Source organism: Limulus polyphemus, unplaced genomic scaffold, assembly GCF_000517525.1.
Source record: "Limulus polyphemus unplaced genomic scaffold, Limulus_polyphemus-2.1.2 Scaffold371, whole genome shotgun sequence".
Lineage (NCBI taxonomy): Eukaryota > Metazoa > Arthropoda > Merostomata > Xiphosura > Limulidae > Limulus > Limulus polyphemus.
The window spans coordinates 617,188-628,606 of NW_013665981.1; the positions used below are offsets into that span (position 1 = coordinate 617,188).

General features: G+C 33.6%; 1 protein-coding gene across 3 annotated transcripts in view; it reads left to right on the forward strand.

The window, feature by feature from the left end:
* LOC106457767 (E3 ubiquitin-protein ligase Hakai-like) overlaps positions 1 to 10,904 on the forward strand; it is a 35,710-nt gene extending 24,806 nt beyond the window's left edge. The window contains exons 4-8 of one of the 3 annotated variants that reach the window (XR_002610246.1): positions 1,550 to 1,636; positions 2,905 to 2,966; positions 5,302 to 5,428; positions 5,760 to 9,290; positions 9,431 to 10,904. Coding sequence is in view for 2 of the 3 variants with exons in the window: in XM_013917211.2 (XP_013772665.1) it covers positions 1,550 to 1,636; positions 2,905 to 2,966; positions 5,302 to 5,428; positions 5,760 to 6,764 (1,281 nt within the window). In the remaining variant the exon portion in view is untranslated. Of the gene's footprint in view, positions 1 to 1,549; positions 1,637 to 2,904; positions 2,967 to 5,301; positions 5,429 to 5,759 lie in introns of all 3 variants that reach the window. The other 2 variants (XM_013917211.2, XM_022383797.1) reach the window with 2 other exon arrangements.
* Positions 10,905 to 11,419: the final 515 nt, after the last annotated feature.

The following is an 11,419-nucleotide window of genomic DNA, read 5'->3' on the forward strand; positions in this document are numbered from 1 at the left end:
CATCAAGTGCGGTCAAACTCGAAAATGTCTGCTGATTCGATGAAGTTAACTTATGATAAGAGATCTACTGAAGTCAGCTTTGTACCAGGAGACAAGGTATGGTTGTTTAATCCCAGGAAGACCAAAGGGACATCTCCTAAGTTGTCTTCTCCATGGGAAGGCCCATATGATATAGTGGATCGTCTCTCAGACGTGACTTTCCGGATAAAATGTGGTCGGCGAGGTAAGCCAAAAGTGGTGTATGCCAACAGGCTTTGGCGTTATCACGGTCCAGGACATTTCAGTTGGGATGAAGAGAACAACAGAACAAATGACGCTGTTGAAGACGTGTCACCTGAAAAAGCCAATGTTGAAGAAGAAACTACTCAGTTTTGAGAAGAGAAACGGTGAAGCTCTTGATGAAGTTACTACCACTGATGTGACTGTTACTGACGATAGGACATTTCCTGATGAAGTAGATGAACTCCACGTGAAGCAGAAGCCAATGAGACGGAGACCAGTACGGAAGAAGATACGTCCCGTAAAATTAAGAGACTTTGTTGAATTGTAATTTTGTGTTTGTAATTCTGTACATTTAATTAAGTTATTGTTAATTGTTATTGGTTTAATGTAAGTGGCTATTGTTCGGGATGAACAATACTAAGGAGGGGGCAGTGCTGCATCAGCGAGGTCACGTGACTAGTATCAGTTTATAGCGTTTGTTGTAGAGCGACTGTTGAAATTAAGTGTATCGTAAAGTTGTATTCGGAAAGAATAAACCAGTTTTATTTAAGAAAGGACTTGTGTCGCAAAAGTTTTGTCAGAACGAATTTACAGAAAATTAACTAACGAACGGAGACGTAACAGTATTTAATTTCTATAGTTTCTTCTTATGGCAGCATGAACCTGCAACTCATAGATATATGTATAGCAAAGGAAGGACTTTTGTTTGTGACATTTTGATTTAGAATCTAACAATTCTTTTAATAAAACAGTGTATAAATATGAAACTAATGGTAGTATGGAATTTTAATATTCCAGTATGATATCTTACCACTACTCACAGCTTTTCTCGACTTATACTGCCTTCTATATGCGCAAGTCTTTGCTCATCACTAGCCTTGATACTTCCACGTAACCTCACATGAGACGTGCATGCTATCATGCAAATTGTCATGCAACAACTCTCCAGCAATAAGAGTGCGACACAACTCCTATCATCACAAGCTCCCTCTTTTCCACGCAGCCTGTAATCACTTCTCGATTGGCAGTTAAGCCAGTAGAACATGTTTTTGCTTGTGCTTTCCTAGTAAATTGATTTGTAACATTTAAATTTGTGATTCCATTATTTTTCTTAATTAACTCGTAATAATTTGAAACCATTTTACAGTTTTTTCGGGTGTAGCTAGGCATAAGTTGTCTAACATAACATAGAGTAACTTTAGTGTTCGTGTTAGGTATATGCTGAGTTGGTTATATATTATTCCTCATGATTAATTGGGCATATTTATTAACTGATTTTGAGTTAACCTACATCTAAAACCCATTTGTGCATCATTTTTTTGCCTAGATCAATCTGATTGGAGAAAAGGTAGTCAATCCTATGATCCATTGTTGTGAAAAATGTGCTGTTCCCATTTTGATTTATGGGAGAATGGTAAGTTAAAATATAGTAGAAAAGTTAACAAGTGTATTAACATGTGATTTTATGGTAAACAATTTCCTATGAAAAAAGTAATAGAAGCTTTATTATATGGCACCTGCCAGACCTGAGCAATGTTGATTAGTCAAAAGTTCCATTTTCAAGAACATTGCCCTTACAATATTTTACAGGGAAAATTTTGACACCTTGTTAATGTTCTAAACATTAACCTGTATGAAACATTTATTATAAGTACAGTATTTTAAATAAATTAATGCAATGTATTATAATGCACTTGCCAATTAAATGTTCTGGTGAAAGATTCCCAGTTTAAGATCACATTTTGCAAATCACAAGAAAGTCACTTAAACACTAATAAGTCACTAAATAATTACAATGATCATTTCTATTTTGAAATATTGAAATTTCCAGTTACAGGATTTTTCTGGATGCGAGTGTCAAATAACAAAGCTTTTACCATATTAGAATTTATAAAAAAAATAGATTAATTTTTTACATATATCTATACAAATATACCAGTCATAAAAATGACTGATTAATTTCATCAAAGCAACGATCTTAAAGTTTGTGAAATTATAATTAAACCAATTTTTGAAATAACTCACTCTTACATCCTAATAAAAAGATTTCGAGGCTTTGAATTATAAAAGATGTAAGAACAATAAAATGTTTTTCATTTAGTTGAGCACTTGTTAAATTTATATTTGAGGAGGAAAAAGAGACTTTTTGGTGTTAGCCATATAAAACTTGTTATGATAAGGAGTAATCATAAAAGACATTGACAGGTTATTTTTTCCTTGTTTTTTAAAAAATGCTTTAATTTGAAATGAAAATTATATGATGAAAACAACTATGACACATCTTTTATTATAACTTTGACAAAGGTAATCAAATAGTTAGTCACAATTTTTATTGAAAGTAAGCAAGAAGGTTTTTCATAACTGTAAAATTTTCCTCAACATCTAACCTTGATTTTATATTGAGTTTCATTTGATTTGGTTTCTTGAGGTTTTATGGGAGCTACTGGACTGATGAGTGACTAAGAAAGAACATATTTAGAAATATAGCAATTTCATATTATTAAAGTTTCCTAAACCGTTTTGGATCTTTACGTTCTACACATTTCCTTTTTTAGTAAATTTCTAAAATAGTTTATGAAAGGTAGTTTGTAGCAGATTGGTCCAATAAAATAAATGTAATATAAAAGTAGTGCCACCTGCTAATAAGTTCTAATTGTAGAGTTTTTAATGTATTATCTTTAGATACCATGCAAGCATGTATTCTGCTATGATTGTGCCAAAAAAGCAGAGAAAATATGCCCAAGGTAGGATTTTTTTAAGATACTTTTTTGTGAACAGATTCAGTAAGTTTCTATTACTGAATATATATTTTCACTTTTTAGTACTATTGGCTCGAGAGTAGCTGAATTTTTAGCGTGCTGGACTATGGATCATCAAATCTATCATTTGCATCCCATTATTGGCAAAAACAAAATCATACTGTACACATTGGGGTAGTGGATATGTTATAAAAGTAACAGTCAAATCCCATTAATTGATCAGACAAGAGTAGCCCAAGAGTTAGTGGTGGGTGCTGTTGACTATTTGCCTTCTCTCTAGTCCAGTGATTCCCAGCCATCAATCCACAGAAAAATTTCAGCTAGTTCACAAGATTGTTGAAAAATGTGTTTTTACATGTAATTACTGAAATATATTATTTAACATTGTAGTTTAAAAATATTTTTAAAAAGTTAATATTGTATAAAGAGGTCCATAAAACTTTATGATTAGAAAAAAAAGGTTACGTACCACTACTCTAGCCTATCAGTTCAAAAGTATGGATGGCTAGTGCCGATAACCCTTGGAGAATTTGTACAAATACCCAAAAATAAAAATAAACAATTTAACAGCATTGTCTAACCAATGGGACACAAATAATTTTTTTTAAATTCCACTAGCCAAAAGGAAACACTTAAAAATACTTGCCCAATTTTAGATGAATTAGCCTCAGTTTCCAGAATCTTAAGAGGTAACATAGTGTTAGGCTCATAATTTCAGATTATATTCATTTAAATGCTAAAAAATAAAATGTGCCACATGTTTGTTAAGTTACAAAATTAAAAATATACCACTCCTTACAAATTAATCATTTATATTCATGGTTGAAGTAGTGTTGCACAGCAGTGGAACTTAGCAATATGTAAATAACAGTGCTATGTTTTTCATTAGTGAGTTTTATACATGCCAGTTTTCTTGCCACAAATGGGAAGTTATTTTTTAACAATTTCATATCAGTACTGGACTGTGAATCCAAAGGGTTCATGAGTAACTGCATTTTGACTTCAATCAAATTATGATGAAATTTAACCAAACTTTTAATATTCCATTGATTTAGGTAAAAAATATGTAAGATATGTTATTAGATAATGTTGTAGCTTGATATCTGCTTTGTTGTAGGGATGTAAAAATCCATTAGCCCAATGCTTGAGACTACCAAATATTTAATTAAGGCTCTGAATTCCAGAGGCAAGTGGAGTTCTGCTTGCATGAAATGTGTGGATGTGCATAAAATCCAACTCTATATTTAGTTATTAAGTTTACAAAAATTTTCCTTTTTATTTTTCTTTAAAATCATTAAATATCTACTGTCACTGAAATTTTTGTAAGATTGGTTGCACTTTTTTCAATGATAAGTTAAAATACATGACTCAGTTACTGACTTTTAAACTAAAATGTCTGATTATTTATTTTCATATTTAAAACACATTCTAGCATACATGATTATTTTTTAATAAGTTTAGAATAATTATATTTTAACATAAAATTTTATTGATACTAGATGAAACAGCTGTATTTTGAGAGAATGATTTGGAACTACACAGCCTTTTTCCTAGGTATAACAGAAAACAGCAAAGTGTTCTGATTGTCATACCATTATGTGGTTGTTTCTACTTCTTTGTATTTGTAGACTGGTTAATGTGACCATAGATTTTATATCATTAGTAAATCATGTGACCTTTAGTTTTGTAATACCATGAAAGAAGTCATTACAATAAATATAGATATTATATACTTGCAATGTGTGGTAAGTTAGTCATTATAGTTGAAAAATAACAATAGTTAGGCTATTATATTGTTCAGGCTACTACATTTCTCATGCCTACTAACCAAGGTGTAGCATACAGAAAAATGTACTTACACCTCTGTTTGTTTTTCCCCTCACATACTTGAACTTTAACTTAATTAGAAAATAACAATATTAAGAATGATCACTGAAATAAAGAAATGTTTTGTGGACATACAAACATATACTGTTAAAAATTGTAATTTTTAGGCCTTCACCTACATTTCCCACTGAGTGATCATGAAAATGGTTTCACCAATCTGCATTCTAAGTGTACTAAATAACTTCATTTCATTTTATAAGTTTTCTGAAGAATTTAATGTTATTGAAAAGTACCTACATTTATAATTTTATTAAGTTTCAACAATAACATATGAATCCTTTATTATTGCACTTATAAAATCTACATTTTTTTTTCAGAAATTCTATAAGTTGCCAAAATTTCAATAAACTTTTTAGATGTCCATTAGAATTAAAAAGTTGATTTATCATGAAATGAAATGAAAAATTTAATGAATATACCTTCTGCATGACAGGTGTTTTGATAAAGTACAGCGTGTTGAGCAAAGTGCTTTAGGTACAGTATTTATGTGTACGTACAGAGGAACACGTCACGGTAATGGAGGCTGTCGTAGAACTTACCTTAGCCAGCGAGATCTTCAGGTCAGTAGATTAAATCCTGTTATGGTATTTGTTTGTGTATAGGAAATAATGTTCAGTCCTAGAAGATGCCACATATCAAATTACACTTAGAAGTAGAAATAGGTGAAGCAAAGAATTATTTTAGAAAAACAACTTGTAGTTCCACTGAAATGTCTTGAAGAGTTTATGTACTAAAGAATATAATTGTTTAACAGCTTAATCTATTTTAAAAAATGTTTTTGACTTATCAGCCCTTAATCTTGAAGCCTGATTTATTTCTCTTAATTTGTTTATGTGTTAAAAAAACTTTTAATACAAAAAATTTCTAGTTCAGTTTAAATGTTTTTCACAGGCACATATCAGCCATAGGCATCTTAGACCTCCAGCAGCTCCAGCTCCAGTTATTTCTACAACAGTCCCTGTGCCCACACAGATGGCACCACCTACAATAGCAGCTCCAGCTATTACTGCTACATCTATGATTCATGCCTCATCTCATCTTGATATTCGAGCACTCGGCTCCACTGATCACACTCATACACCCCCACACATGCCTCAAGTTTCTCAACCTCAGCATCCTCATCCTCACCCTTTGCCAGCCCAGCAAGATTACAGAGATCCTAATGAGCCACCTCGTAACCAGGTTCCTGTTCCTATCCCTACACCAGTTCCACCTCCACGAACATCCCACCCCTACCCACATCCTACAACAACCATGGGGCACCATCCCCATGCATCATACTCAAGCCCAATCCCTATTGTCACCACCCGTTCGAACTTGATCACAGTACCTATTCAAGATGATAGCAATACACCAGGGATTTCACCACTTCAGCAACTTCCACCTCCTCCTGCTCCAGCTCCTCAACCACCACCCATCCAACAGCATCCCACACCTCCTAGTCCCTATCCTCCTCCTCATCATCATTACCAACATCCTCCTCCACCAGCCCCTAACCCATCACCTTATTCCCAACCACCACAACCAGCTTATGCATCACCTCCAACCCAAAATTTTAGTCAGTCAGGTCCGTTGCCTACTCATCTTCCTCCGCCTCCCATTCACCAGTCTAATCCCCCTATGTTTTCTGCACCTCCTCCCCCTGTGCACCACAACCCCCCACCTACATACTCTACACCACCTCCACATACACTGCCCCCACCACCACAACAGTATCCACCTTCCTCACACTACAAAGAATCAGGGTCATATTGCCAGCCATGGGGTTCAGGTCCCCCTCCCGCTAGAGCTCCACTTCATCCTCGTCCCATGAGTAGACCCCCAGGGAATCCTAACATAGGGATGCCACAACCACATGGCTCAGCCGACCCAAAATATAGACATCCATACTACTAGGGCATAATTTTTGCCATAAAAATTGATGAACTTAAACTGAATTGAATGCTTGCAACTTCTGGTTTGTAAAATAGTGGACTTTGTTGTCAATTCATAATACTACTTTCATTTATGTTTATGTATCAACTTGTATAAAACTGGCTTTCATTTTGACTTTACAATATCATCTTTAAACTTAACATAAAATCAGTCAAATAGTTGTACATGTCATTTTTCTGTTTAAGCTTGATTTATCTTTATTAATTTGTCTTGTTGTTGAAAAAGAATTAACATTAGCTTTGTCTGAAGGTTCTTGTAAATATGTTCACATAAATATAACAGATTTGTTAGAACAAAGTTCATTAAAATATTATTTTGAAAGCATATTAAGTTTAAATTGTTTGGTTAATACTATGCATAAATTTTTCCTTAAAAATATTCTCTGACATTCTATAATGTGACCATAGTGTAATACATGTTTTGAAAATATTATAGTCATTATTCATATTGGTATGTTCTATATATAAAAGGTCAGAGAATACTTAAAACCATAATCTGAGCAGTATAATAAGTTTCTTATAGATGTAACAATAAAGCTGTTAGTCAAAAGCAATCTGTATAAAATCAGAATATATAATTGCTATTGTAGTATTTCTGTAAGGATTTTTTTTCCCTTCTTTCCCTTGATCAAATGGACAGTAGTGATCACTGATCTATATATATATAACCTGGATCATGCTCTCTCTGTCTGCCATGTTACTATTCCCAAAACAATCACACGTGTTACAGGTGTATGAAGCTGCTCTGTATTGATCACATACAGGCTAGGTTTACTGATGCTCTGGAGTGGATTGAACAAGAAATACAAAGCCCATGTTTCACCATTTTCTATAAATGTATCGATGCGCTGGTTTGCAGATTGAGTTATTTGAATTTTTATTGTTGTATCAGCTATGGAACTAACCTATACTGGTATTTTAAATTAGATTTTAATGCATAACCCTCTCATAAAATTAACAGACTAGCTTATTTGACCTGTCTGTATTCTGTAACAGATGGAACTTATTAAAGTTTTATTATCCAATGTTATTGTATGTCATAATTATAGTATGACAGCAAGTATTTTTTATATTTATATGAAAGCTTTATGAATGAATACACATCAAATTCTTTTGATATATATATATATAACAACATAGTGCCGAACATCTACAAGGTCTACAGGTAATACAAGCAACACTAAACTGAACCGTCCATGTACATGATCAAAATGATTCAAGTAAAGTATCTTCTCAACAAATGTGAAAATTATGGAAATACAATGCAAGACATCAACATTATGTGCATGTACATATTACTTGCTGTTGTGTTGGTGTCATTGTAATTAGTCAGGCCTATCAGCCCAGACCTACTTGTAAACTATTGAAGAACAATGAATGAAAATATATAGAATGACTATGGATAATTTTAAGCATCATCATTATAATTTGTGTAAATTACATTTATATGAGAGAAACAATTACTCAAAATGTCATTAACTTACATGACAATAAATGAATATTTAACACATTCACATGATATGATATTCACAATAACACATCTATGAAAAAAAATTGTGTTCAGAAAAAAAACCTTTACAAACATAAGATTTCATGATTATTATAGATGAACCAAACAATAGAATATAAAATGTAAACAATTCCATTCTACCATAACATATTATCTGGTGTTGTTTTCATTTTCACTGGTGTTTAAACAATGCTAACTTTGAAAACTGCATCCACACCTTATCACCAGTAATTTTTTCTGTGTACGTTCTAGCAATATTATGCATCCTTATTTTTCAGTAACAGGATGACATACATTTTATGACCTTGAATACATGGTTATTCTCTGGTGTCTTATCAAACATATGATCTGACAAAGGGTTGAAGACTGTAGCACATGATAGTTGGTGTAGGACCACATTTGATGCTTGTAATGGTTTACCATCATTCATCTTCAGTACCTGTTGAAACATTTCTCCGTCTCCTTACACACCTTGATAATACTGTAGGAAGCTCTTGTCAATCCACCTCTATCTTTTCAATCCAGAAGGAATAACTTTGGTGTAGATTTCATGTCAATTTCATTTTCAGCATACAGAGCTGCTATCAAATAGAGCACTGAATACAACGTTGGGCTGTGGTAGTGACATAACCTGCGATATATCCTATAGAAGCTTCCTTTAAAGTTGAGAGAGGACTGAAGATAAGAGCTTCTGTTACTTCATGATCATCTTCCTCTTCTGTTGCAGATAACTCCAAACCATACTGCTTTGCTGTTGGCACATCATATGTACCTGTCTCAGTGTTGTGCATCATCTGTGGTGACATTGTGTATACTAGTATTATCTGGTGCTATGCAATTACCATGGGAACTCTTGACTTTGTGTCTCATCAGAAGGCATTTGTAGGCAATAACAAACTGGCGAACCTTTGGGTTGTTAAATTCTCCTGTGGGTCGAACTGCCCCATAGAAAAGCTGGCTCATCTTGTATGTCAGTAGGTACTATGGGAACTCTTGACTTTGTGTCTCATCAGAAGGCATTTGTAGGCAATAACAAACTGGCGAACCTTTGGGTTGTTAAATTCTCCTGTGGGTCGAACTGCCCCATAGAAAAGCTGGCTCATCTTGTATGTCAGTAGGTACTTCGATGGAGCTTTGGTGTCCTCTACCAACTCATTGTACAGGGTAGTTACATTAAGAACTGCAGTCATAAAACCGATGAATGGGGTCTTTCTTTTGATGCTCATCATGCACTCTCCAGTCAAGTCCTTCAACTGGGATATGTAGGCATAAGCAACATCTAGGAAAGGAGCCCAAATCTGTACATTGGAGGGCCTCATTGGCATATTGTAACCTTTTGCAATTGGATTTCTTGAGTTTAGGATGTCAAAGAGCTTTTCTTGCATTGTGAACATATTACACATGAATGGGACTTAACGAGCTTTATTAACATAAAGTTTACTTGCAGGTGAAAAGACTTGTCTGTTAGTACAATTCAATGCTTTGCATTTAGGCATGATTCAAAGAAAACAAAACAATGTCTAAGCGAAACAATTTATTTGCATGTGATAATAGCCACCATGGGATTTGTTTTGGGAATGGTTTAATGGCTGCTGAACTGTATCATGTGACCTCATTGTCAGGAGCTAGAAGCACAATCCAGGTCACTTATAGATCAATGACTGTTATGCTACATTATAAATGGTTTTAATAATCTGTATCTTATTTTCTGTTAAATCATAGTTTTAACATTTTAGGAAATGTGACAAGAAAAGACTTTTGAAATATTTTGTGAATGTGAACCTAAAGGTCATACTTAATATATAAATGAGAGTTGAAACTTGAAACCAACTTTATTTCAGTACCTGTAACTACATCCTATCATTTCTGAGCCATATACCTAGCACAACCAAGCTTTAGGTTTTAAGGTTAGAGATACTTGGAATTCATTATGCTGCTGAACAAAGTCCACTCTTTCAGTTTGAATTGTTATAACTGTGATAGTCATCTCATTGTTTGGGTAAGAATAGTTGCTGAAATGGTAGATGTTGCTGACTGGTTGCCCTTTCTCTTGGTCAGCAGTTCTAAATTTGGGGTGGCTGTGTGTGTAAAATATACTATATGGTCTTTTTTTGCTTTTTGTTTTTAAGTTTGAGAAGATGAACAAGTATTTTACACTTACATGCATTTCAAGTGCTTACTATGTTCAATGTGTGTATATACCAGTTGCAACCTTATTCTTACGTTCATTCGTCTTCAGTATTACTGAACTCTCCAACAACAGGAGTTGCTGGATAGTTCCTTAATCATACACTAATGTGTTCTCTAGTGACATCAGTCGTGTAGATGTTTAGGAATACCTGGTAGCTGTGTCCTTACTATTTTTATGTTTGATATGAAAGTAATAATTTCAAACTGGAAAAATTGATCCTATTGTAAGAAGTATATAATGGTTAATTCTCTCAGTCTTATCCAGAACTTTTCCAGATTCAACTAGTGCTTTAAACAGATAGAGGAGTGCTGTCTCTTACTTTGTGCACACATTGATTGTATTTTATTGGTTTGTTCTCTTGTGTATCAGAATTAATAAACATTATTTTGTGTTATTGTAAATTTGTATTGAATCTCGTTTCTTCAGCTCATTCATGTCAGGAATTCAGATTACCTCTTCAATATTTATTCTGCTGAACATCTTATCAGAGCGATTTCTATTCCTGTCTGAAGATTATCAGTGGACCTACATAGCTATGCCTGAACCTTGAGGTTTCTAACGTGTCCATTTAGCCCCTGTATTGCATCAAATTGATAACAAGAAATATCAAACAGTATCTAGAAAAATAAAAATGTTTTTGACATCATGTACTACTCATAAAACTGTACTATAAAGCATATACTAACATTTGTCATATGTTAATAGAAGACTAGTAAAAACATATTTTGCCATAATTGAAAACAATTCTCATATACCATGGTCAGGTTGGCTACAAGGCAAACTGCAGAGCCAGCATATTGTCATTATTTCATACTTTGCTGAGCACATGACTTTACAAATGCTAAAACAAAGAGACAGTTGAATGCAAATGGCATGTGCTGTTTACAGCTCGTTTGATTTTTTGCATTTATTTAAT